A 27,496-nucleotide genomic window follows, 5' to 3' on the forward strand; every position below is an offset into this window, starting at 1 on the left:
AGTTTTATGGCTGCAACCTTTGGTGCCTTTTATTTACAATCGCCCTACGCCCATGACTGATATCGTAGCTGTCCAATCACGCAAAAGGTCAGGATTCGTTGAGCAATTACGTTGCTCTGTGGGCGGGACATGGTTGACGTTTCCTCATGTATCATCATCATCCCATGGACTGACTTGTTTGTTGTCGAGCAAGATGGAGTTCCTTTTGGGAAATCCTTACAGTACCCCTGTGGGGCATTGCATTGGTATGTAACCAGATGTTTTGACAACTAAACTGCGCGGAGATAGATATCTATGTCCTGGAAGTGTGTCTTTGTCGTGTGCCAGTCGTTTACGGGCTTGCTGCCGTTAGCATGCTAACGTCCCTGAATGAGTTCTGTACAGCTGGAAAGCCACCGTTAGCCGCCTAGCTAACTAGTAGTAACGGTATCATCTGCTGTCATTGTGCTAGCGGTATTGTTAAAAAACGAAATAGCTGTTGTCGGTCATTGTCAATTCATAGGCCACTCCTTAAATCATTAACAGATATATTTGCCTGTATTTTAAATGCTGACTAATAGCCAAGTTAGCTAACAGGCAGCTAGCCACTAGTGATCGTCAAGTAATAGGTCTGTGGTGTTTAAATGAGACATCTTTACAGGTTACTCTCCTAAATAACTACTTGTGTCTTCCAGAGAGAGCCACTGATGGCTCTCTGCAAAGTGAAGACTGGACCCTCAACATGGAAATATGTGACATCATCAATGAAACAGAGGATGGGTGAGTGACTAACTGAGAAAAATCAATCAATATCCATATCTACTATTGATTAACTCTTAAAGGCATTTCTGGCATCCTTGTTCACGGGCTGTTTACGTAATGCATTGCTGCAGCAAGATCTCCTATCAGAATCAGTCCTGTTCCTCTTTGGAACTTTGCTTTATCTGTGTCACACTAAGACAAGGAGCCTACTAGCTCTGGCTATGCAAGGTGGACTTATGCAAGGCCTCGTTGCTTATCTCAGCCCTCCATTAACCTTGTAGTGTATGTTTAAGCTGGTGTATGAGGTCTTGTTTGATTACTGGGTTGTAAACTGGCTCGGATGAGTCTGGCCTGGTGCAGTGTACTGTACTGTACTGTACTGGAGTGTATATCAGCAGTCTGTAAAAAAGAGGTCTGACTCTACTTTTTTCCTTCTCTCATGGGAAAGGAAGGGGTGTCACACGCCCACTGCTGTGAGGCTGACTTGATCTGTGTTTGAAGAATTCAGAAGTTAATTATTACAACCCTGGAGTCACTTTGTCAATACAGAGATTGTGAAAAGCCAAAGAATCATTGACATGTGCCTGCGCCTGGCATTCTTCCCAATTATTGCACATGTGGTCCATATCCCTGTCAGTGCATTTCAGAATGCCCCCTAAAGTCTGCAATCATTAAGTTCTTGACAGTTGTTTTCGTCTGTGGCATAACGTACTATGCCATCCATGTTTGTTTATGTTTGTGTGCAGGCCAAAGGATGCAATTAGAGCAGTGAAGAAGAGGCTGAATGGCAACAGGAATTACAGGGAAGTGATGCTGGCTTTGACGGTGAGTTAAAAGCAGGATGGCAACTACAATTTGTTTACCTAGATCCGTGTTTGTTTCTCCTTTTTCCTCTCACATAATGTTATCTCATGTGAAACAAATCACTTGCGGCCACTTAGATTGTATCACATCATTTGCATTCAGGACGGAGCGCGCAATTTGCAATCTAAAATATCATGTCCAGTCTGTGCCTGACTTTTAACAGGATTTGATTCAGAGTTCGCCAAATGTTTTTTCCTCTCTGCATCCGCCAGGTCCTGGAGACGTGCGTGAAGAACTGCGGCCATCGCTTTCACGCGTTGGTCACTAGCAGGGACTTTGTCGATGGCGTGCTTGTTAAAATCATCTCCCCTAAAAACAACCCGCCTACAATTGTTCAAGATAAAGTGCTAGCCCTGATTCAGGTAAGATAGCGGGAACATTGCTTGCATCTATTGCCAGTTTATTGCCTTGTGTTGTTTATCACGCAAGTATACTCGTCGCGTGTCATAAACCTTAATAGGTTTTTCCCACGTGGGGTGCTGAGTCTCTGCGTTTTCCTTTGTAATGCTGCTCATCAGCGTGAGAGGTTTGCAGCATAGGTGTTTATTATAATAAGTGTAGCTGTGCAGCAGTCCCGTCATCCCCAGGCAGAGCCTCAGGTAAAGTGCAGTGTCTCCAGGGCTTCAGCCAGGAGCAGCTCGAGTTACCTGTCACAGCTCAGGTAACTGCCAGGCTCATGTGGACTGCTCTAATTTCCACCAGGGAAACCATGTGACCACAGCATGCAGCATGGACCCAGGAGAGGGCCGCGCAGTAGCTGTGAGAGGAGAGAAGAGGAGAGAATCTAATTGCCTCTCATTTGTGTAGTCATTAGCCAAACAAGTTTGTGAGAAGAGAGCGAGCTGGGAAAACTGTGTGGGAAAATGTAGAATTAAGAGCGCTCCCTTTACACAGCAGCAATTACTGTTGTATTGTTGACTTTCCCTTCAGCGAGATGCACAGTTGGGCAAGAGTTGTGTTGTGCGGTTACCCGACCACCTGTCTCGTCTCTCAGGTGCGCGTGTGTGTTGCGCGCCTAGGTGTTTCGTGTGTGTGCAGTTAATAGTCATCAACACTGAAGTCACTCTTAAGTAGTTTCATTCTGTTGGTTTTGCAATCGCCCTCATTTATTTGTTTCCACCCAAATTAAGAGACCCGTCTTGGAAATGTGAATTTTAGATCAAAGTGGCTTCCAGCTTGAAGTGTAGATTGCTTTTGGATAAAGACGTCCTTTAAAGTTCTTGTCCCCTTTTTTTTTTCTAAAAGTGTGTAATGTGTTTGAACAGTTGTAATGGCCCAGTTTGGCTTAAGCCCATCCGCTGCTGACAGAAAGAGAGAGAGAGAAGCCAAGAGCTTTGTGCTTTGCTGACTGAATGTATTCAAGGCAGACAAACAGAAATGATCAGAGAACAGGACTCTTTTAGTATTCTGACATGGCTTGCTTTGTCTGCTGCTTCAGCCCTCCCTTTACCCATTGTTTTGTTGTTCCGTCTCACCCTCTCTTCGTCTTTGAATACTTTTCTCACTCTCCCTTTTCCAGGCATGGGCTGACGCATTCAGGAGCAGTCCGGACCTCACAGGCGTGGTTCAGATCTATGAGGAGCTGAAGAGGAAAGGCATCGAGTTCCCAATGTCGGAGCTGGAGACACTGTCACCCATACACACACCTCAGAGGGTAAACTAAAGCAGCTTAAATGTGTCCAGACGTTAATGTGCAAAGACCCGAGCATAATGTGATTGTCCGCCAGGTAATTTGTCACAGTCTTTTATGCATTTCTCTCTCTTCCTTCTGTTGCTTCTAGGTGGCATCTGCCCCAGAGGGCGACTCCACCCTACATAAGTACGCCACCACCACTCCTCAGCCCACTCCTCAGCCCACACCTCAAGCTGTCCCACCAGCCTACACCGCCCCTCAGGTCCCCAACATCCATGCCTCTGGATCTATCAATCCTACGGCTGAACAGGTACAACGGCGCTCCCATAAACAAACTAACAAGAGGACAGACGGCTTCATTTTCAGGTTTCTTCTTTTGTGCCCCGCAATACAAAACGGCATTGTTTGCACCTGTCCAAACAAACCAAACAAAATGAAATGTGACAGTGTCCTAAGCCAGTGGTTCACAAACCTAACCTATTTTGTCAGACACAGTCTTCACTTCCTCTTTATCGACACCACCTGTCTTGTTCTCAACATATATTTGGGAGTTATTTTTTACTCAGGATGTTATTTTACACTCTTATTGGTAAAATTAGTGTTTTCATATGATTTAATTTGCAGTGTTAAAGTTGTTTTGGCTAAGCTTTTATTCATAGTACTACCGCCATTTGGAGGGGCAGAAACTAGACAACAAGTTAACCATTAATCTCTGCTCACTCTCAGAGTTTTCAATTGTCATTGCTAACTTATTCAGCAGCTGATCCATTACATTTATCTATTTCAGCTGTTTATCCATTTCTTTAAGTTAACTGTTTCAGCTGGGTTTCCATCACTGTTAGCTAACTATTTCAACTTCTGTGGGCAGCTCATTGTATGTGTAACTGTAAATGTACTTTTAACAAGTTGTAGTCCTTGACGCGTCTTTTTTCTTCTTCACTGCTTGTATTAGCTGAGCTTTCCATGTTCTCTCCAGCAAACGCCCCCTGGTTGGGAGCTTAGTGACATCAGCAATACTAAAGGCTGCTTGGATAACTTTGTAACACCACTTTGCCCAGCAATTTACTAATTGTAGATGGATTAAACTCTGACACACAGATTTGCCGGCTGCGCAGCGAGCTGGATATTGTTCGTGGAAACACTAAAGTGATGTCAGAGATGTTGACTGAAATGGTCCCGGGACAGGAGGACGCTTCAGACTATGAGTTACTACAGGCAAGGCACCACTTGTGTGTTTGTGTTTTCGTGTGTGTGTAAATTATGTAAAAGACATATAATAGGCAAAATAATAACAAAATATTAATATGGTAAGACTAAAAGATTGGTATTTTTAGTTTAAAAACAGTAACCTGACACCATTGCGTATGTGTGTGGTTGTATGTTTTTGTTCTGTGTGTGTGATTAGGAGTTGAACAGGACTTGTAGAGCCATGCAGCAGAGGATAATGGAGCTCATCTCCTGTGTTTCCAACGAGGCGGTGACTGAGGAGCTGCTGCATGTCAACGACGACCTTAATAACATTTTCCTACGCCACGAAAGGTTAGGAACACGCATACAAATGCAGATGGAAACTCATCTTTTGGAGGGAAAAAGCGTGCACGTTCAAACTCACCTTTACATCGACATCGTTCTATGTTTGCATACTTGAAGTTCGGTAAACTTGAGACTTCTTTGTCATTCCTTTCATGTTGATCTTTCCTTCCCCCAGGTATGAGCGGTTTAGGTCTGGGAGGTCCTCAGCTCAGAGTGTCAACAATGGGGTGAGTCAGCAGTTCCTAATTCAGGTGGTGAAACACCCAATATTTGCATCACCGCTCATGGTTTCTCATCCTCTGATGTCAGCACCTTTCCGTGTCAGTGGTGTTGATTTGCATGAAACATTACCTGCCAAGCTTTACAATGTCCCTTCCAAAGTGCTGTTATCTGTCGGTTACCTATCCGTGATTTACCAGATGTACATGCCTAATTTAATAGAAACCCAACAGAGACATACATGCATTTTTTTGCATCACAAATCATTTTTTGACAATTCCGTTCACATTTCTGTATTTCACGTTGAATATTCTGCTTTTCATTGTCTTTACACAATACAGTTGGCCAGCCTGTTGCATTTAAGTCCTGTCCAGTAGGGGGAAACATTGACTGCAATAATGAAGTTGTGAATGCAAAGTAAACTCAGAACATTTTAGGAAGGGCTGAAAATTTATCTGGTTGTATTTGGAGATCGTTTGTGTTGTTCATGCCAGAATGACATACAATTAGCAGTCCAGTCACAGCTTGGGAGCGAGCAGAGAGGTTTACTCTGAAGGGTCCTCTTGGATTCATCAGCCAAAAGACCTGGCAGCACTGTTGAAAGCTTCAGTTTCAGCATCAATTAGAAGTCATTATTCTTTATTTCTGTATACGTGTGATCTGACATGTAGGAGTCTGACTGTCTCCCCAAAGTCTCCCCAAAAAAGGGATAATAATGTCAGAATCTAAATTTAGAACATATTTTATACAGCAGCACCTTGACATGTCCATGTGCTGTACGTCACAGCTGCTCACAGTTGGAACCTTTCTTTCTTCATGCCTTTTGTCAGGTTCCCTTTGTCTCCATCTCATCTCTGTATTAACTGATTCACATTTTATTTATTGCTTAGTCTACAAAATGTCAAAGCCAAAAGTTGTCAGAAGAGTCCAAAGCCTAAAGACCCTTCATTTAAATGACAAATAAACACAGCAAATCATTACATTTTAAACTGCAATGCTATTCTTTTTTATTCTCCTGTCCTTAAGCGGTTTATAATGTTCTGGACGGCTGAGAGCTAAAAACATATAAACCTATTCTTGTAGTTGCGCAAAATGACATTATGAATGTGAAAAACAGCATCATACGTTAATGATGACCGAAACGAATAATCGATTATCAAAAATAGTTGGCAGTTAACTTTTATGTTGATCAACTAATCGAATAAATGACGAGTCTTTGCAGCTCTAGGCTGTCGGCAAATGCTTACACTTCACTGGGTTTCAATTTTTATTTAGGCATGGCATATCTTCCATAGTTACCATGCCATTACATTGTGTCCCTGCACAGGCATGTTAATGGTATTCACTGTCTCTTCCTTTCTGTTCTTTTCTGTTCTTCTGTTTCTGTGGCTAGCTGAGGCAGGCAAGTATGAAAACATTGTCAACCTCCCTAAATGATCAGTGTCACCCCCCCCCCCCACAGCAACTGTTGAAACATGGCTAAACAATATGGGCCCTGCCTCTCACCAGTATCTCTCACCCCATATGGCATGTTTTGACTATGCAGCCTCCCAACAGCCAGCGATACGATGAACCCAGAGATAGACTGACAGTGACACAAGCTTAAGATTGCACTAAATCACTGTCATGTTGTGTTTGCATTATCTCAAAAAGGATTTGCAAAATGAAACTTGATAGACGGACTCCTTCAGAGCCCAAAGATTCAACCTTCCCTTCTCCCTCCTTGCTGTCTTTCTGTGTTCTTAAGGGGATTGTTTTGTCTCAATTGATAACCAGTACTTTAACACTAAATGACAACACCGTCCACTGATGATAAGTTAATTTGTCCATTATTTTCTGGTCAAACACATATGTCCCCCTTAAGAAACGCATTTTCAGAAACTTACCTAATTTCGTTCTATCCTCAGTTACAGACATTTTCATGCTCTCCTGAAGCTAACCAACACGTTTTTTGCCAAGCTTGGACTTAAAATGCACCATGCCTTCATTTTTTTTGTGTTGACATTTTTTTCCTTCCATATTTTCAGACATTCAAGGAACTTTATACTGTTATAACCCTGCCTCTCCTTAGCTTCCCACAAAAGGATATGTTTTGCTCTTGTGCCAGAAAACCCCCCCAATCCTCCCCTCAGCTCCTATGTGGAATGAGAGCGACAGTGCGTCTCATCAGTTCTTTTTCATCAGGTCCTCAGTGAGGCCACAGAGGACAACCTCATAGACCTCGGCCCAGGCTCTCCGGCAGTGGTCAGCAACATGCCGAACGCAGCCCCGACCAGCCTGCCCGCCGCCCTCACAGCCCCCGCAGGAAGGCCCTCCTCCCCGGCCACTTTGGCCTCCCGTCTGGCTGGTCTTGGTATGTACACCAGGCTTTACTGAATCTGCTTTCTGTCTTGTTAGCTGTGTATTAAAGAGTTTCCTTCAGTGTGTTAATGGTTCTTGTGTATGTCAGATATCATAAAAATGAAAAAGGTCAAATACTACGGAAGCTCCTCTCTCCCACACAAAACACTGTTCCTGAAATGCCTCATCAGTAGTCCTGACTTAAATTCTGTGACTTCACACTACGTCACAGAGTCATGCATTTGCATAATCATTTTTTATAAATTGATTTAGCACAACTGCTCTGTTGTCGTTATCTGTGCTGGGTCAGGCATGTGTGAGCTGACCAATCAGAGCAGACTGGGTATTCAGGAGGGGGGTCTTAAAGACACAGGAACTAAAACAGAGCGTTTCAGACCAATGGGGGATACAGAGCTGCAGGACGGGATATTACAAGAAAACTGATGTTTTTGAGTATTAAAGCATGTAAACTTATTCCATGTAATTATGAACTTCAGAGTAAGCATATGTATCCCTTAATAAGGCTGAACTGAGTCTCATTTTAGCATGAAGGGTGGACGTAGGGGAAAAGGGCTAGCCCGGGTGTGTCCAGAGTTCAAAACTGTGCCTAATCCGGTGGTCACTGAGGTTGCCAGGCAACCAGTACGATTTCAGGAAGCCAATACACCGGCTGCTATATTAATATTTACAGAGATAGACCCTAGTAGTACATACCAAGTGTTATAGGTGTTGGTTGGCGTAGTCTTGTACTTTGGACAAAGCCAGGTGAGCTATTTCTTAATGCCTCCAGTCTTTATGCTAAGTTAATAAACTCTTACAGTTAATGAACTGATTTCAGTGTGGGTATTGATCTTCTCATCTAAGCAAACAAGTAATTCCAAAAATGTTGAATTATTCCTTTAACCATTCCACCTGCACCACTACAAACAGTCATCAACTTAATTCAGCCACCAGATGATTCTACATTTGACATTCAATTACCAGCAGTGGTTGCTAATTCCATCAGCTTCTCTTTTATGCTGAAGGGTAACTTGACATGAAAGTGTGTTTTTTCCGTCCAGACATGGGTGCAGACAGTGTGAGCAGTACCTTGAGCTCCCTGGCTAGCTGCAAGCCTCCTCCCGCCCAGGATGACGACTTTGATGTGTTTGCTCAAACCAGGACTGGAGCGCTGTCCGAACCACCACGCAAGAAGTAAGGACGCGTGGTTGATTCTGTTCTACATTCACTTTTTATTGACTTCAGTTTGTGCAGTTTAAAATGTGTAAATTTACATTTGGCTTTTCAAATTCAAGTTATTTTGAGGGCTGTTGATTAATTATTTAGTCTATACTATGTTAATAAATAGTAAGAAATTCTACTGTGACATTTTCATCTGGCTTGTTTGACAGTTAAATCTGGAGATGCATGTGAAGTTCATAATGATACAAAAGAGAGAAAAGCAAAAATATCCTCACTGGAGAAGGTAGAACTGGAAAATCTGTGGCATTGTTGCTGAAAAAGTGGCTTACATGATATATTGATCGTCACAATTGTTGCAATGGCCTGTCGATTAATGTATTTGGCCCTGGTTTCAATTAAGCAAAATGAGTTCCCTGCAGTATTAATGGAATAAAACTTACATCTACCTCTTGTCTCAGCTCTGCAGCAGAAGACAGGAACGCCACTGGCAGCCTTCCTCCCACTCTAGATGTCCTACAGCCAACTGCAGGAGCGGTGAGTCTCAGTGACACGGCTATTATGGTCAGCGCGAGCTGTAATTTTCAGTCAAAGAACATTTCGGAGCGTGTGTTTGTTTGTGCATTGAATATTGAGCTGTGCCACGACGAAGCAGACATTTCCCCCCCATGCTTTATAACTCGCGCTGCTGGATGCTACTAATCGCTCAATTAGTTAACACATAGAATAAAACAGACCTAAACCTGGCTTGTTTGCTATTCTAATTGCAGTTTCAACAGCGGTATCTTAAGGCTTAAGTGCCACCCATTCTGGCTGTTTTTAATGCATTACTAACAAGACTGACATAGTCTTTGTCTTAGCTGTGTGTGCGGCCTTGTTATAACTTACACACATTAGAGCTGTCGCGTAGGAAAGCGAATGAGCGTCAGACTTCACTTGTTTACTTGTTTTATATCTGTGACCAATTAGTGCAAAGAGTAAAACAATACAGATTCTGTAAGCTCCATCTCTCTCCGCCAGTGTGAATGTGCTCTGTGGGCTGTTGACGGGGTAAAATGGTCAAATGAACTGACTGTGGTTGCTGACTGTCAGACATGGTGTCCGCTAGCTGCATTCATCTTCAGCAGCTTGCCACCGCCTTCCCAGCTTGCTCAGCGCTCTGCTTATCGACTCCCTGTCATTATCACCTGTGTGTGTGATGTGCCGCGCTGTCCACAAGCATTTATCGCCACTTCTTTTGACTTTCTTAAGTTGCATTTGAGTTAACACTGAAGTTCATTCAAGTCATTTTTTTTTTTGTTGTGTTTGGGCTGGGATTTTTTTTTTTTTTCTGTTATGACATTGCTGCACCCCTCCCCTCCGGCCACCTGTGGCGGTCTTGACGCTGCCCCCTTAGGGTGTCGGAGGCCAGTCCTCTGTCATGGATGACATAGAGGAGTGGCTGTGTACTGATGTGGTGAGCCCGTCATGATTTTTATTTCTGCCTGCAGTTCTCTCTCTCTCTCTCTCCCCCCCTCTTTCTTTCCATTTTCACTCTGTTGTATTCCCTTATCTGACTTTAAAAATGGTTTTAAACCTGGAGGTAACACATTTCCTTCACATTTCCTCACTTTTTTTATCAATCACATGTTAATAGTTTACTTTAAGTTACTAACAGCGTGCTGTGGGGACAAATAATTTTGTCATTATAATGACGAAATTTAGTAATATGAGCATGAAGTTTTGAATGCAGTACGAGTTGCTGCATACAGTGTGAGATGTTCTCTCACAAACAGCCATTCTAATCAGTTTGTCGCCTGTCGCTGAAACACACCATATATTCAAATTGATATAGATTCCCTAACTGTGCAAGTGAATTAGTTGTGGATGAACATTCGTGTAACATATCTCTTTCTCTTCCTCACCTTTCTGACCAGGGCTCCAGAATAATTTGAATATTTTAATTGAATTGTTCAACACATTGGGCCAATGATTGTGAAGGTTCAGATACATGTGTTTATTCATTTAGATTGCACACAAAAAGGAACTGCGATAATCTCAATTATTTAAGGAATAAACTGCTGAATTCCCGGTGCTTTTCGGTGCCATCAATAAAAATGTTGAGTCACACTCAACAGATTTTTGGTTTGCATGTGCGAGCAAAACTAGTCATGAAACCGTCTTGATTTATACTGAGGCCTAAATGACCCACATACGCAAAAGAGACCATGAGTGACGCACCAAATCTTCTTCAACATTCAACTTTTTAATGTGATAAAAAGAAAGAAATGCACCTGTTAATTTGTGCTGAAGCATTACAAGGGTTCATGCTCATTTTACACACATTTTCCGAGACTGTGTTGCATTATTGAGCGATGATATCCGGCTGTTTTGGTTGAGGAAACAACTGGTGGATTTGTTTTGGTATACATGGTATTCTGTAAATGCACATCAATAGAAATTGTAATGATTTCCAAAATAGTTTGGAGGATGCTGGGTAAGTGATAACGACAGGTAAGTGTCTTCTTGTTGAGTGTTTGAAAACTACGTGGTGCTGTTGTGGATTGGTTAAATCTGGTTTTGGGGAACATGCGCAGGGTCAGAATTGTACTTCGTAGTAGTGTGTGGTGTTGTGTTGTGGATTTATTCGTATAGAGTCAACTCCCAGGTGTGACTTCGTTTTCTTTGCTTTTTAACAGAAAGGAGATGAAGGCGAGGAGGGCGTGACAAGTGAAGGTAGGACAACATAAATCTCTTCCTCTGTAATTTTCCAGCTGTATTTCAGCCAAACCAGCTTCACATACCTCTGCTTTGTTTTCCCTCTTTGATACAATCCCTCCAGAGTTCGACAAGTTCCTGGAGGAGAGAGCCAAAGCGGCAGAGATGGCCCCCAGCCTACCGTCGCCCCCCAGTGGCGAAGTGGGCGCCGCACAGGGAACCCCCAGCCGCAAGAAAACGGGGAGACCGGAGGACGCTTTGCTTGCCATGTAGGCCTCCAGCCGTCGTCCTTCAGATCCCCGGTCGAAGACCCAACCAGCCGAGCAATCACCACCCGAGGACAGACTGACCTGACACTAGAAACACATCCACCTCCATCACAACACTGTTCAGTTTCACACTACAGAGATTTGTACATGTAAAAAGGGAATTATTTATGTTCTCCGTTAACTTCTCGCAAGAAAAGGAAAAAAAAACAACAAACAAATGGCCCATTTTGATCATGACACCAGACGACATGATGACCAGTGTCAGAGACTGTGAGGCAGCCCGCTTTCACCTTCTCCTTCTTTATGAGTGAACAATCTCCATCCGCCTTCGCCAGTTATGGACTGCAGAGCTTCATGTTGCAGCTGATCCTAAAAGTAGAGTTTTCTAAAAGAAGCATCCTGCTGTTCTGCTCACTAGTAGATAATTCATTCCTTACCCAAGCCCTTAAAGCATGCATTAATGCCACCGAAACCTGACCATTTACGTTTATACATTTAAAGAAACCCCCAACAGAAAACATTAAGGTTGTTATTGCTGAAATGGAGCAGTGAGCATACCTGCAAGGATATTGTTTTGGTGTTTGTATCAGTCCCTTTGCAATTTATTCTGAGTTAAATTGTAAATCTGTAAATGACAAATGTCAAGTTTATTAGTCGTGTGTATATTTAAGCTACATATGTATGAAAGAGATGTTGATTTAATGTAGATTTTTTTGGGGAAAAAAAGGGGGGTTTATCTTGCAGCTGCTCTGAAAATAGGGAAATACCTCACTGGGGTTTTTCACATTAAAAAAGGGAATAGTTATACATCGCATCATTTACAGAATTCCATTTAAAAAGAAGGGAATTTTTAGTTTTAAGTGATCGGAGCACCACATCAACAAATGTGTTCTTTATCCTTCTTTAAGTCACGTGTTGTAGATTTCTCTTTGACAGACTTAACTGCAGTTGTTTGATGATTTTTTTGGGGGTCACAAGAGATTATTTTGCTGAGATTTTATTAGCTTGAGGCTGCTGTCAGTTTTTTTCTTTGCAGTTAGTTGGTATTAAAGGGTAACTTTGGGATTTAACCAGGGTTCTATTCCCCCATGTTTTTTTTTAATGTAAGTGACAACAGTTTTTTTGATTAAAAACAGGCTGCAATTTAATCTTTGGGGCAATCGCCCACGTCACTTTACATCTACCTTAAATACTTGTTTTTGCTACTAACAGGCTCAGAACATTAGGCCAAGTGCCTGACAACAGTATGAAAGCATCTCTATGGAGCTGTTCGTTAAAGAATTAACCTTTTTCTTTAACCAGAATGAGCCAACCGCCAAAGCCACCAGACTCCAGACTCATTTACAAAAACACCAATTTTATCGTTGTGAAACATACCCAGTTTAAACTCGACAGAAACAAAATACAACTCACCACAACCATCTCGGTTTGTCTTACCACTGTTTCAACAATTGCCAACTCTGATTTGGTTCCCTTGATTAACTGCGCTGGGTGGGAAAATAAAAAGAAAAGTGATCTTAAAAAAAAATACCAAAGTTACCCTTTAACGCCATCTTCCAGAAAATACTGTATAATTACTCTTGTTTATGTAATCTTTGTGCTGAGCAGAACATTTGTGTCATGGATTTATATGCTTTGAGAATTTGATTTGCCAGTCAGAGTCGGTCTCGCTGGTAGCTGAAGAGACTCGTGCTGTCGTTGTTAAGATTCGCTCTCCGGCTGTAGCTTTTTAGCTCCTGTGTTGCTGTATGATTCCTGTTTTGAAATCGACTACAGAGGACCAAATTCGTGCTTTTTTTTTTTTTTCTCTGGGTGTGGAAAATCTGAGATAATTAGGTCGTTCACACGTAGTCCGGTCCTCCAAAACCCGCAGCTCCAATATCCAGAGATGTAATGAGAATCCAATATCACACTACAGAAGCTGTTCGCACATTATCGTTGTACATTTTCTCCTTTTATTTCTTTTACGCTGACATCTTAGAAGGCCTGACCTTTCCGACGTGACATTTGTGTTTTTCGGAAACGAGCCGGCTGCCGACGCGGCGCTGCAAATTGAGACATTTCACTCTTTTGACAATAATAAATGCAACATGTTACACAATCACAACAAGCTTGGCGACAAGCGCGCACTTTGACGGTCGCATTACCTTTTCAACTCGTACTGTAAATCACTTAACACTTAACCTGATGTAATTAATGAGATCTATTTGGGAAATGTTTGACAAGCGTAGAAATAATTTATTCAGCACTGTTTTATTATTTTGTTCCGTCTTCAGATCAGTATTTGAAATCATTTTATTGTACAAGAGGAACACAGGAATGAGCTGTGTTTAGGGGACAGAAATGATCTTAATGGTGTGCATTTTAGTGTTTTTTTGTTTATGGAGTTCAGTTTTTCTTTTTCCTTTTTATACATTGCTGCTGGCTAACGTATCGCCATGGGTGTGTTTTATTGGTAATGCGGATATTCTTGTGGGTTGAATGTGTCCATGCAAAATCTAAAAATAGAGTTTATAAGAGCAGTCCACCGCTGATTCATAGCTGTCAGAGAATCACACGTTTTGTCTCATGAAGGAAAAGCATATTTTTAATAGCCTCACTCACTCTTTAATTCAGTGAACTGACTTGCACATGACGGAAACAGACGATTGACTTTGCTTCGGACACTTTGGAAGAAAGCATCAACGTTGCACATTTTGAAAGGGAAACCTCCTTTCTCCTTCTGTTTTTCCTTGTTTTGGTGTTTCGTCATTGCGTGCGTGCGTGTGTGTGTGTGTGTGTGTGTGTGTGTGTGTCAGCTGTTCTGAAACGCAGAAATCTCTGTTGATTGAAAGAGAAAAAAAAAACAGCAAAACAACGAAGCCTCCTCCAAATGTGTGTTTTAAAAAGAAATACATGTTGTTACTATCCTGTTTGATACCGCCCAGGATCGACCTGGTTTATATCAGTGTGAGCTCTGTCGGTGATTCCAGCGTCAAGTCGTCTCAGGCTTGTTTTCTCCCGCGGAGCAACAATCCGTTTCTTTGTGTGTCTCTGGATGATGTGGTAAGAGATGCTGATAAGGGAGGCTGTGCTGCGTGACTGCTACTTTCCTGAGTTGCCTCATTTCTCTTTGTGTTGTTTGACTTCTGCATGAACTCTAATAAAACATAAGCAGTGCGTCCGCATCCGTGTGTTTCTTTTCTTCGTCTTTTATTTCGTCGCCCTTTATTTGCAAGCCTTTTCCCCTCGGCATCCTCCGCCCTCTTCAGATTCTAACAGCTGAAGCTGACCTGTAGTAAACCCTTTCCATTTACCTTGCAACCACCACCACTCCCCCTCCTCCTCCTCTCTCTGGAGGCCCGTGGGCCCCACACCAGGGGCTTCCCCATTGGTCGTCAGGAATCGCCTCATCCCACAACATGGCCCCTCACATTCTGCCTCAGTCACTGGAGCGTTTTTTCCCGGTCAAAAAGAAAAGAGGGGTGTGTCTGTCGGACAGTAGACTGGAACGCACCAGTTCACAGGATCCCTGTCTGACTTCACATGTGCTGTTTTTTCAAAATGTGCAAACTCCCCTCACCATCTCTGTAAAGTGTGGCACAAAGGAGCTGGTGGATTTCTCTCTTAAGAGGTAAATGCTTTTATGTTTTTTTTTGTCAGTGCGGTAACATTTGATTCAGACAAAGAGTTTGCCTTTTAGAAATGTGTTTATTTTATGTAGGACGTGTTTTAGATTGCTAGATGGAAAGAAACATATTTAGATCCGGTGGTAATTTCAGAAACCAATCATGCTTGTTGTTCAGTGAAAACGTGGTGAGACAGTGATTTTGATTTTTCCTTTTTTTTAAATGAGTCACCTCGGTTGTAATTTGGCAAGCAGCACATTAATCATAACATCATAACATCTGTTGCAGAGGCCCGAGCGTATGGAGCCGTCGGACTCTGGAGAATTGGTCTTTGGCAGAAATATACCGTGGAGGATCCATTTTTTGGGGGGGGCTTTTTGTGATTCCCCTCTCCCCACGAGCAGTTGTTTAGCACCCCCTGGTGGTTTGACGGATCCCGATCACACACACGAGTCAGAGGTCAAATCGAGTGGAAAAAAGAATCTGAAAGTCACCACCCAGTAACTCCAGGCTTCAATAAAACTGCATCTATAGCCGTGTCCCAACATAACGCTGCATAAAACGACAGGAATCTCCACTCCCAGATCTCCTAGATCAACTGTGTGCTCACCAGATTTGCCAGACGAGAGTGGACATGCTTGTCAGGAGCTGTGGTGCATTGTAGTTGCATTGCATGTCATGCTGACACAGTGCAATGGATCTGCTCTGCAACACAGAACTTGGTCATATAACAACGCACTACCTCAACAAATGTGTTTGCTATACATGAACATCAAAACTGTAATGGCTGTTGTAATATTAAAGTCGTCCATGTATTCTTTGCACTCTTAGATTGGTACTACGTATGGCTGACTGAGAGTCCCTTAAATAAATATGCTAATTTAGATTTTTATGTTGTGATACACAGTTTACATGTTGATATTTTGTATCTCCTCAAAAGCACTTTATACATGCCAGGACTGAACGATGAAAACAAATATACAATACTTACGACCATACACCTCGGCAGGGCTGACAATACCTTCACAAAATGTTAAAGGGATGAGAGTCTTGATCGATAATCATCAGTAATGTGGATAAATTGACAAAGTGTGTAAAGGCAAGTATTAGAACAAGTGGAACAGTCTGGTAGGTTCAGAAAATTACATCAGTTTACTTCAAGGCAGCCTTTCAAACCAGGAGAAGACAACACTAACGCCAACCACAACTTCACAATATTAAGAATCTATGAGTACCTACACTCTCGTATCACCATAATTATTACATTACATTGTCCCGCTCTAGTACTGCCATGTCTTTTACCATATATAGATCGAATGAATACTGTGTCAGTATGATTTTTGCGGACATATAATTTTATTGGACATTTTAAGTAAAGGAAAAGAGAGGAATGAAGGAAGGGGGATGTGAGCCAGGGACGTTGAATTCATGTTGTTAACCCCCAGGCCACCGGAGCACCCCTATAATTATTATATTCTGCAGAGATATTGATAATCTGTTAACTGTTAAAATTGCCCCGGGACTTCTCTCTTTGATTTTAATGTTACAGAGACATCAAGAAGTGAAATGTCACATATTCTCACCTGTGCTTGATATCAGTGTATGTTATATTTAACGTAATGTAGAGGAATTAATTGGCATCTTTTTTGTGTGTATTTACTTGTCCCCAACGTATCACTGTACATGTGGCACCGTTTTTCAGTGGTGGACCACCAATTCAACATTATTAAAAAGGTACATTTTGATGCTCATACTTGTGTTGTACTTTCACTTAAAGGTGCAATATGTAAGAACTGGCCACCTCTTGAATTCATAAAGCAAGCAAATTGAGGGCAACAAATCACCTGAGAAACTCCAAATCACTGATAGCTCAGTTAGCCATGCACCTAGTGATCCGGACTGTAGTATTCCACAAAAGGACGGGCCAGGCTAGCTGTTTAGCATGCTAACATCAGTAATTACTGTATCCCTGCAACATAATATATAGCACCAAAATTCTTTCTTCCTCATGTTCTGATGATGATTTTAGTCAATTCTTGAACATTTTCAACTAAAGTTCTGACATACTGCACCTTTAATGGGGGAAATATCTCCACATTTTAGTTGGAAACATTAAAAGATAACTAAAATGATCAATAAAATGTGAACAAATAGCAGTTTTAACATTATGATGTCAGTGTATGGTATTGTAGAGACATCTACTGAAGTTAGCGTGCTAACCAGCTAGTGCGGACCCGGTCCAAAGCTATTGCGCAAGCAGTGTTTGCACTAACACCCCCCTTGTCCCCAAACTCCCATTGTGAACTGCGAGCTGCATGACTAACTGAGCTAACTAGCTAAGGGCAGCTACAGTTAGCAGCAGTTAGTGGTTGCTTGGGTGATGAGCTGCCCCCTGTCTGTTAATGAGTGTGTCAGGTGGCCAGTTCATACATTTTGCAACTTTGTGTAAAAGTCCTGCATGCAAAATTGTATTCAGAGTATTTCTCGTCTGTGGTGTTGCTACTTTTACTTAAGTGAAAGATCTGAGTTCTTCTTCCAACACAACCATTATTAAGCTGGAAACCTCTAACTGGCTCTTTGTCATATGGCAGTTAAAGGTGCATGAATATTAGCTTTAAACATTCAAAAATTAACTAAAATTAACAAGAAGGCAGGGGCGGTTCTGGGGGGGGGGGGCAACAGGGGCCAGTGCCCCTGTAACTCTTAGTCCGGACCCCCCTGTGGCCCCCCCTGACAGGGAGTGTGCATCAATAACACAATGACAGATTTCTTGCAATGATTTTGAACTGAAGGGAAAGACAGAAATAAAGTGTGTCAGCAGTTTACTACCCAATCAAAATTGTTGAAATTGAAAACACTGTTTTAAGTTCCATTTATCCCTTGTCTGAATGAGGGATTTGTCTTTTTTTTCCTGGTATCTTGTATGTGCCCCCCAACAAAAAAGCCGGCCCCAACCTGGCCCCCCTATTAAAACTGGCCAAAACCGCCACTGCAAGAAGGTGAGGAAATATCAGTTTTGACACTGTGCTAAAGATGTATTGTGTTACAGGGATATCTACTGAAGTTACTATGCTAACCAGCTAGCCCCAACACATTCTTTCTTGTAATAACACTCCAAGTTCCCAGTCCGCATCACTACCTGCACAGCTTACTTAGCTCACTAGCTAACGGCAGCTACAGTTAGCAGCCGTTATCGGTTATTTTGGTGGTATATTTACTGCCCACTGCTTGTTTGTAGTATGAACTGGAGACGTTTAATTGAATTTGCATTACCTGACCTGTTGTATTGTATAACATTGTACATATCGTTAGGCATTACAGTTACGTGTTTAGTTTATGTCTGCTGAGTTCTTAGTGGGCTTTTGGCTGCAACTTTTTTCAAAATGTGGGTCAAAAGGGTCAAATCCCGACCCTCTGGTGTAAGAAACACTTTTACCACAGGTAAAGTGTTTATGAAATGACAACTGACAAATTCAAACAGATATCTGGCAGATTTCCGAGTTATATTTTTCATCTGAATGTCAGGCCCTTCTCTTTATTAAATTGCTTGTTTTCCATTTTCTTTTCTGGGATAAAAAAAAACCCTCCAGTCAGTCAGCCACTTCTGGGTTTTTTTCAGCTTTTCCTAGCAGAGACGTCCTTTTTGAACAGTCGAAATATAAACATGCCATTGATTGACGTGCTGTGTTGATTTTCTCATTACTGACGAACACACACACACTTGAAGCCATTTAAAAATAATAGCATATTCCTGCCTTAAAGTGCACACCGGCTGTACCTGCAGCGGCAAAAGCGGAAAATGGCAAAGGGCAGAGATGTGTGTGTGTGTGTGTGTGTGTGTGAGTCAAAGCCCAGAGGCTATTTCACTGATCTTCTTTAGCTGGTAGCTCATGCTGATATCAGTGTCTTTCCACTGTAAATCATTCACACACTTGGCTCGAGGAAACTAGGTATTACACTGAAGAGAAAACAGCACACTTATATTTATCTCCGTCCCCGCGGTCCTTACCACTGCCTCGGTGGAATCCAAGCACTCCCGACCAAATGACCTATTTGTGTTTATGATTTACTTTATATTAACGTTGCAGATCAACGCCTTCCCAATCTCCTCCACCTGCGATCCACCGCTGCTTCCTGCCCCTGAGCTGCTCATTCTCACCTGGCGGCGCGCACATAATGAAGTCCCAAACAAACCTCCACTCTATTGCAAATGAGAAATATGGCTGTGCGGCGTAATTATAAACAACCGGCTCGAGATGTTAGGAAGGATTAACCAGGAACGAAACAAATATTTAATAGAGGCCATTCACCGGGACGCGGTGCCAGCAGCTACAGCCTCTACATAATATGTGCATTGACTTTTCGGGCCTGACTGCTGCTTTGCCTTCCTCTTTAGCTGCCTCAGAAGACAACCCCCCCCCCCCCCCCCACGTCGCCTTGGAGCACTTTATGCTAAGTTAATTTACCCAAATATATCCGTGGCATCATGGCAACGGCGGCGGCCCCCGCTATTCAACATCAACAACTTTGTTAATGGAAACTTGCTGATCCATAAACGTTCGCGCCGCCGCAGACGTTTGCTGCGGGGCAGTTCACGTGTGAATGTTAAAAACCCATAGATCGATGAGGGGCATTTGCAAAGGAGGCATAAGGTGTGTTTAATTATAACTGCGTCACCGTGTGTGTGTGTGTGTGTGTGTGTGTTTTTGTTGGGGGAGGTGCCACTGTTAAGGCTGAGGCAGGGGCCCCTGTATTTAAATAGGGTCACATCTCGGCCTCACCTTGCAAGTGTTATGCTATATTAAATGCCACTCATGTTAAGTGTGTTGAAACCCTCCTCCGATGTAGTCAAGACATAATATAAAGGTTAAATTGAAAAATGTCCCTTCAACGATACATGATTGATCTCCCGTGTACAGGCAGGAAATGTCGGCCAGACCTCTGTTTTTTTGGTTTTTTTCCGTCGGGGCCTCTTTTAAGTGTGCGGATACGATAATGTTATAATAAGGAGCGACCGGATTAGAATTTAAGTGTCAGTCAATCAGGATTTCAAAAGGTCAGCGGGAGAATTAGCAAAATGCGGGCGGGAGGCGGGCTTGAAACCACCGGGCTTGCTCACAATGAAAAGGAAATCACAGGTGACGCTGATGTTACTGATAACATTGACGATGGTTCTGATCTGTTCGAGTGTTCCTGTGACTCTTGACAGTGTCAGCTTGACCCAAATCCATACCACTTACTGATGCTAAGCAATTAGTGCATGTAACGTGTTCACAATGTAAAGTGACCAAATGGAACAGAAGTGCTGGGACTTTTTCCCCTCAGAGGTTAAAAAATGTTATGTATTGGTGCACCACCAGCCTCATTGTATTATACTCTGTTGTTAAAATGGATCCTAAGTTCCCTTAATTGAGCAACTTCCTCCGCAAAGGGTTGCTCTGCTCACCATGGTCAGGTCATGAAAAATAAATAATAATTTGAGATCCCACAGAGCGATTTTACCTCACCCCAAAATAAAAACAGCCTCATTTATCAAAACAAGCTTTTCTTTCTTTCTTTCTTTCTTTCTTTCTTTCTTTCTTTCTTTCTTTCTTTCTTTTTTTTGCTAGAAACATCTGGCAGGCTAAAGTGAACCTCGCGCTGGGCCCACATTCATCCATCTTTGGACTCAGACTGAACGATATGCACGCCAAACACAAGTGAGTTTGATTTCACTGTTGATCCGTGTTGGGGAGTAACAAGCATGTAACGACTATTTATTTAAATGACAAAATATATAACATTGTAACCTGTTACGTTCACTGAGGAAATGATGTCACAATGATATTCTTAATATCCTGCAAACAGCTTATATATTAAATCATTTCATGGGGCAGTATGCACTCACATTTTGCCACCTCTATACTGTCAACTTGTACTCTACAACATTACCCAGTTTAAAGGGGCACTTTGGAGAAGAAATTCAAACTCAGAATTTTAATATTCACAATATTAAGGAGATAATAATTCAAAAACTCAGACATTTTTATTTTTTTCATGACTGAAAAAACAAACTGTGAAAATCAGGTCCCAGAACACTGTTTGAAGCTAGAAAGGTGGCAGGGTCTGCTGTATATAAACAGAGTTAAACAGTATGAAAATGTGTTGTCCTTTAAGGTCAGTGTGTTTATTCAGTTTTTTCAGTCATGAAAACAAAGAGAGTTTGTTTATTTAGTTTGTTTATGTAAACACTGATTCAAATGTCTTCCCCAAAAGCACACAGTGCACCTTTAAACCATTTGTTAGAAAAGTCATCAGATGTAATAAGTTATCTTACTTTGATCAAGTAATAAAATAGTTACAATACTTATATTTTTAATGGACAAACCTATTTTTTTTTTTCAAAAGTAACTTACAACACAGCTGCTGAAGAAGCCTTTCCTCCCACAATGCAAATAAATAGAAAATTAACTATTAATTCCTATAAAAGTTTGGTGCGATTCTTCACCACATGCTAATGTTTACAGTGACGGAAAATGATGCGATATGTTTGCCATGCAGAGTGTCAGTGTAACTCAGCATGGAGGCAGCAAAATTATTCATCAATTTTCGGCCGCTGATGATGTTTTACTGTGGCGTTCCTCGAGCCGTATCCCCGTCAGCCACTGTTTGTTTTATTGTTTGTCAGCCGTGAGCAGCTCCCTCATGTCCTCTGTGTGTTGGATTGTGAGAGAATGGAGGAAACAGTACTGACAGATTTTGCAAACTTAGAAAGATGTCCCGCCAAAACCAGGCGGATAATGAGCTCTTTTTCTGTCGGCATTGTTTCCCCCATTTTCAGAAAAATTCAAAGTCTCCCTCCGCTCAGAAATGTTTTTTCCTCATTGGTCCTTTATTTGGATGTCGGCCCTCCGCTGTTCTGAAGAATGTATGTACAGATTCTGATGAAAAATATTTTTTTTTAGCTTAACTGTATTCATTTGTTTTAAGTAAAACCACATCAGACCATCTTTTTTAATGTCTTGATTGAAATAGGTCTTAAAAACACGGGATTTTCACCATCTGAACGCCTTGTTAGAAACAGCTGTCTTGACATTTACCTAAAGTAACGAGGAGAAATGGCATTTCCAAATCTGCCATTGTTCAGAAATAAATCCCACAGAAGTCACGTTAAGGTTAGACAGACTGTATTTTCTGGCATCACGATATCCTGAATACATTCTTCTTTTTCTTGGTGAAGAAAATCATCTCAGCTTTTGTGTGCTGAAGACACTTTGTCTCACCCCACCTGGTTTTTAAAGCATCACCCCTGTACTCCGGCTGCTGTGTATATACATATAGAGAATACTGTAAACTAGTCTATGTCGGCACTGGACACACACAGGATAATGACAATATGAATTATTTGTTGTGTTCTTCACATTAAGATGCTTTTTTTTTTTTTTTTAAAGTCTGAAGCGAACCCATCATATAATACTGTACCTCTGTACTTTGCTCCTCATTTACATTTTCAAGTCAGTAAAATCCCCTCTTCTGTCCTCGGATGTCCTCACAGTACTTCCCAGTGTTGGACGCAGCTGACAGCGGAGGAATAAGTCCAGTCTCTCCTCTCACAGAGTCCAGAAGTGCAGGTTCAGATGTTGGGGCTCCACGACATGTATGGGCGGCCCCGTGGGCCCTATGTGAACGGGCCCGTGGGAGGATCTGAACCCAGGCAGGGGCGGATCCGGGGTGGATAGGATGTAGTCAATGCTAAACTTGATCTCCGACTCCGGTTTCCCCTGCTGGACGGGGTTTGGGATGAGGTGGTTCTGCTGGGGGCCCGGCCTCGGCCTGTCGGGGTTCAAAGGGCAGAGGGTGGAGTCGGGCTCAGGGCGGCGGGCTGCGGGCACGTGCTGGTTGCTGTGGCTCTCCAGAGGGTGGAAAGGGGTTTCTCCCGAGTCACGGAAGCCGATTTTCATGTTCCTCCTGCGCCGGCGTCGACGAAAGTTGCCGTTTTCAAACAGGTCGAGCATGGATTCACAGCCGGTGGCAAAAGTCCAGTAGTTTCCCTTTCCCTTCTCGTTGCCCTCTGTCCGAGGAACCTGCGGGGAACATCACAAATACTAATGATTTTAAAAAGTGTTACACATGCAGACACTACTGAGGACAGGAAAAACTATTTCTACTTCTTCATCACTGCAAAGAAGATAAAAAGTGTGATGACAAAAAACAAAGAAAAATAGATATGTATACAAATCAAATGATGTAATAATCTCTTGTTAAATGGACATGAAGTGTCGTATGGTACCTTGATGAAGCAGCTGTTGAGGGACAGGTTGTGTCTGATGGAGTTCTGCCAGGCTCTCTGGTTGGAGCGGTAGTAAGGGAACCTCTTCATGATGAACTCGTAGATGCCTGACAGAGTGACCCGCTGCTCGGGGCTCTGCTGGATGGCCATGGCTATCAGAGCTATGTAGCTGACACACACACACACACACACACACACACACACACACACACACACACACAGGGACAAGTTACAAAAAGGACAACACATGATAAAGACTCGTAACCCTTGCTGACCTTATAACATTTTCCTCTGTATGTGTAAAAATAGCAATAATTCCAAAATTTACCAATGACCTTCTTGGAATGTTTCATTCTTTTCTTCTGACGTCAATAATTAAAACCAACCAAAATTAAGATATGCATATGAATCTGTCGATCATTTTCTTGATTAATCAACCAGTTGTTTGGTCTTTAAAATTTCTGAAAATTATTAAAAATGCACCCCAAAAGCCCAAGATGATATCCTCAGATGTCGCGTTCTATTCACAACCTAAAAAGCCTGTTGAGTTTACTGTCATAGCCGAGTAAAGAAACCACAAAATATTCACATTTAAGAAGCTAAAATCAGAGACATTTTGCTTTTTTTAATTTCTAAAAATGTGTTTGTTGCAGCTCTCATACACATAAACATCACAAAGTGGTGAATCTTTCCATTGCAACAACAAATTAGACCAAAGAATTCAATAAAGGTGAGACAATAAAAAAATTTATTCTTATTATAGCAAATAAGCATAGATTTATATATAAACATATATACATGTTTTTAAAAGACAGAGAATAGAAAAAGAAATGATATTTTATATAATGTATATGTTACTGTGCATCATACATCTAATGAATAAACTCTTATAAAGACTCTAATAACAAATAAATAACAAATCTAAATGGACTTATTAGGGGTGCACAAAAGTTACTCTCAACGCCAATCGCAGAAAATCCGCTGTATTTAATGTTTTACAGCTGCGGTCCCTGAGAGCCTGCAGAGAAGTGAGGCGTCATTATTTGGAGCCGACCTTTATCATCAGTTTAACATCATGTTTATGAGCTGTTCTCGTTTTATTCAAACATCCTTCAGTCTCAAGATGATGAAGCAATGTTTCATATGTTTTGATATGAGCCCTGACAGAACATTGTGGTTAACTTAGTGAGGAAGGAACAGGAGGTTTTGGATACCATTTTTAATTTCACAATCCTTCATTTGACATTACTTTGGGACAAAAACATATGAAATAACATTCTCAAAAAAACTATAAAAAAAATCTGAACTGAATCTGCAACATATGACGTCAACCATTCTATGTTTTTTTAAATATGCCTTCTAAAGGGAAGTTGATTTTGATTAGTTCTAAATGCTAAAAACTATGATACATTTTGTGTAAGCTAGTATAAACTGATCTAGGTGGGACATTTTTTTTTCTTGTTTTGCTTTGCCCAAATCACACGGAAAACAAAAAGGTTGTTTTACACTTTTTTAAGGAAAACTAAAACATTAGGAAGTCCTGCATCAGCATTATCACTATTGTGTCTTCCTAATTCCTTTATATCATGTTACAAAATATACAAAATGTGTATGACATACTGGCAAACCACACTATGTCGAACAGCTTCCTCAAAGTTTATAAAATTAAAAGGAAGAAAAAAAAAAAGAAATACTAAAAACTGAAAATCTGCCATACCTGTATGCGGGCCGACACATTTTCTTCTCCTCATCCGTGCTGGAGGAAGGGTATCCGTCCCCATCGTAGTTGAAACAGTTGAAGGGGTAGTTGGAGTTGTCAAACATATCTGCGGCTCGGTGTGTGATCCGCAGTGTGACTCTCCTGGCCAAAGCCCAGCAGCAACCCCCTGTCCTGCTGCTCTGCTCTTCCACCATGCTCTGCTCCGCCAGCTGACACTCGCTCTGAGCTCGGCTGATGACGGCTGCCTCCAACGCGGCCCCCCCCCTCCTCCTCTTCCTTCTCCTCCTCTGCCCCTCCTTGTCCCCGTCCCAGCTGCTGGTCTCCAGACTCAGGACCACCTCTCTGAGCCCTGTCAGCCCCTGTTTCTCTAACCAAAAATCTCATATTTGCAAATCCAGATTTCATATTTATTTTGTCACCGGCACTGCACTTTTTTTTTTTTTTTCCCAGGTTATTCAAGGTGGCCTACTATGTCACATCTTTCAGACTTACCTCTTTTAGTGCATCTCAAACTTTAATACACTTTAAACTCTCACCTCATTTAAGTCTCTCGCACAGATAATAAAATACGACCCTCAAAAAGTCAGAAAGAAAAAAGGGTTCGATAACTGACAATGCTCTCTTTGTTTTGTATCAAACGTCCTTGTTTTTTTGCAATTAAAACCTAATTCTGTGAAGTTAAAACCACTCCTACAGCTGTTAGATACATTCAGCGGAGTAGAGGGATGTTTTCTCTCCAAAATGTCGTGTAAAACTGTTGAGCAAGTGGGCTTCAGGCTTCAGTTTCCCCCCAAATTGCTCTCAGCTATGTGCCTGTTAGGGCTGAGCAGGACACTCTGTTCCTTTTTATATATTTGTATTTACAAGATCTGATGGCCCCGGTTGAGCAATAATTGGAGGTTATTTTATGGTCAGTTTACGGGTCCTGGTCCAAATGAGACAAACTCTTTGACAGAGTGATGCACAAATTTAACCTTCAATTGCATTAAAGGGGGGGAATATATAAAACAAATATTAGAATAGATGCAGCAGAACCAGAGATATCAGCTTTTTCTATCCATGCATTCTTCCTCCCCGTCTTCCTCCTTGAGCCTACATTACCCACAAAGCAACCTGACCACACTCCACTCTCAAATGTGGGAGCAGTTTGTTTGAGTGTAACCATAACCAGTCAGTGACTGTTTATTAATTCTTCATGGGCTGGATGAGTCAGCAGCGCTTCCATCCAGTGTTGTTTCTGCCATCAATCCATAGATGTACTTTATTCATTTAGTTTAGAGAAGGTTGGACTGAGGTTTAAAGGTAGTTTCATGTGTATTCTGATTATTATCTACCCAAGGTCTTCCTCTCGTGTTTGATTCATTTGTTTAGAAAAATAAAAAATGTTTAATGAAATAAGAATGAGACACCAAAGCATGGTTTACATTTTGTACTATGTTACGTTTCCCCAGAAAACAAAACCTGAAGGACAGGGGGTCGCCAGTTGGGAAACTAACAAAGTTCTACACAATTTACCAAAAGGGGTCAAAGCAAACTGGTCTCTTAATGTCTAAACGATGGCGGTGGGAGTAAAACCACTGATTCTATCAAAATGATAGACGAACAAAAAAACATTGGACTCAGAAACCACAGGTGAGGTGGGAGTCAGTGATCAGGGGGTGAAACAAAATGTACAGAAACTGGCCGAAAGAAACAAATCTCAAACACCCAACCCAACAGAAAACACAGAGAGCCGACTGACGGTGTCGACTCCCTGAAAACACACAACCAACTGAGCAGGGGAACTGCAGCCTCCTTATATCATCTCCCAGGTGACTGATTGCAGCCAGCTGAGGGAGAACATCACAGGTGAACCCAGTAGCTTCTGATCTTTACGTTTCACCTCTACGTTTCTTCAGGTTCAACTCAGTGCTTATGCTCTGGTTAGTTTTAGAAAAAGACCATGTTTTGGGTGCCACAGACAGCTGAAGATGTCCTTACTTCTCGTCAAAAATAACTGGCTCTTGTCACCACAAACACGGCTGGAAAATGTCCTGAGGTCTTTTTAAATAACCATCCGCTGCTATCACACTTACGAAAGTTGAAACACAGTCTTGAACTGTGGTCGCTGGCTTGGCAGCTTTCAGTCCTGTAACGCCACCACCATTACCCCCATGTCCTCGAATGAAAGTGGGGTGGTAAACATGTAATGTGAACGGGATATGACGTGTTTTGTAGAAATGTCAATATGGTACGCTGGAATGAGGTTGTTATTTAAGATATTTGTGGGAACAGCATGAACACATTTCTCTGATGAAGACAAACACCTCTCTGATAAATTGAACATTTTAGATATTATACTGCACATTTAAATACAAATGTGATGCTCTGAAGGAGGGCCTCGCCTCTGAAGATCATCACTTTCACAACAATGACCTGCTGGAT

General features: G+C 41.8%; 2 protein-coding genes and 1 long non-coding RNA gene across 5 annotated transcripts; 2 read left to right on the forward strand and 1 right to left on the reverse strand.

The window, feature by feature from the left end:
• The first annotated feature begins 90 nt into the window (after positions 1–90).
• tom1l2b (target of myb1 like 2 membrane trafficking protein b) lies at positions 91–14,634 on the forward strand. 3 transcript variants are annotated; one of them, XM_030399197.1, is made up of 16 exons: positions 91–245; positions 675–759; positions 1,488–1,566; positions 1,818–1,967; positions 3,125–3,259; positions 3,387–3,548; positions 4,337–4,453; positions 4,644–4,777; positions 4,947–4,998; positions 6,384–6,392; positions 7,175–7,343; positions 8,392–8,524; positions 8,971–9,046; positions 9,906–9,965; positions 11,188–11,224; positions 11,331–14,634. In XM_030399197.1, the coding sequence occupies exons 1-16, from the start codon at positions 194–196 to the stop codon at positions 11,477–11,479; spliced, it is 1,599 nt and encodes a 532-aa protein (XP_030255057.1). In that variant the 5' UTR covers positions 91–193; the 3' UTR covers positions 11,480–14,634. The 3 variants fall into 3 exon arrangements, with proteins under 3 accessions (XP_030255057.1, XP_030255059.1, XP_030255058.1); XM_030399199.1 differs by lacking the exon at positions 9,906–9,965; XM_030399198.1 differs by lacking the exon at positions 6,384–6,392.
• Positions 14,635–14,939: 305 nt separating this feature from the next.
• LOC115570820 (uncharacterized) lies at positions 14,940–17,246 on the forward strand. The gene is made up of 2 exons (XR_003981819.1): positions 14,940–15,088; positions 15,372–17,246. It is a non-coding gene; the product is annotated as an uncharacterized LOC115570820 (long non-coding RNA).
• Positions 17,247–21,933: 4,687 nt separating this feature from the next.
• On the reverse strand, positions 21,934–25,292 carry foxl3 (forkhead box L3). Its single transcript, XM_030399621.1, has 3 exons — positions 25,070–25,292; positions 23,353–23,521; positions 21,934–23,146 (listed from the first exon to the last, which is right to left on the reverse strand). Exons 1-3 carry the CDS (start codon positions 25,264–25,266, stop codon positions 22,673–22,675), a joined length of 840 nt encoding a protein of 279 aa, XP_030255481.1. The 5' UTR covers positions 25,267–25,292; the 3' UTR covers positions 21,934–22,672.
• Positions 25,293–27,496: the final 2,204 nt, after the last annotated feature.

This window comes from Sparus aurata, chromosome 20 (genome assembly GCF_900880675.1).
Source record: "Sparus aurata chromosome 20, fSpaAur1.1, whole genome shotgun sequence".
In the NCBI taxonomy this organism is placed as follows: Eukaryota; Metazoa; Chordata; class Actinopteri; order Spariformes; family Sparidae; genus Sparus; species Sparus aurata.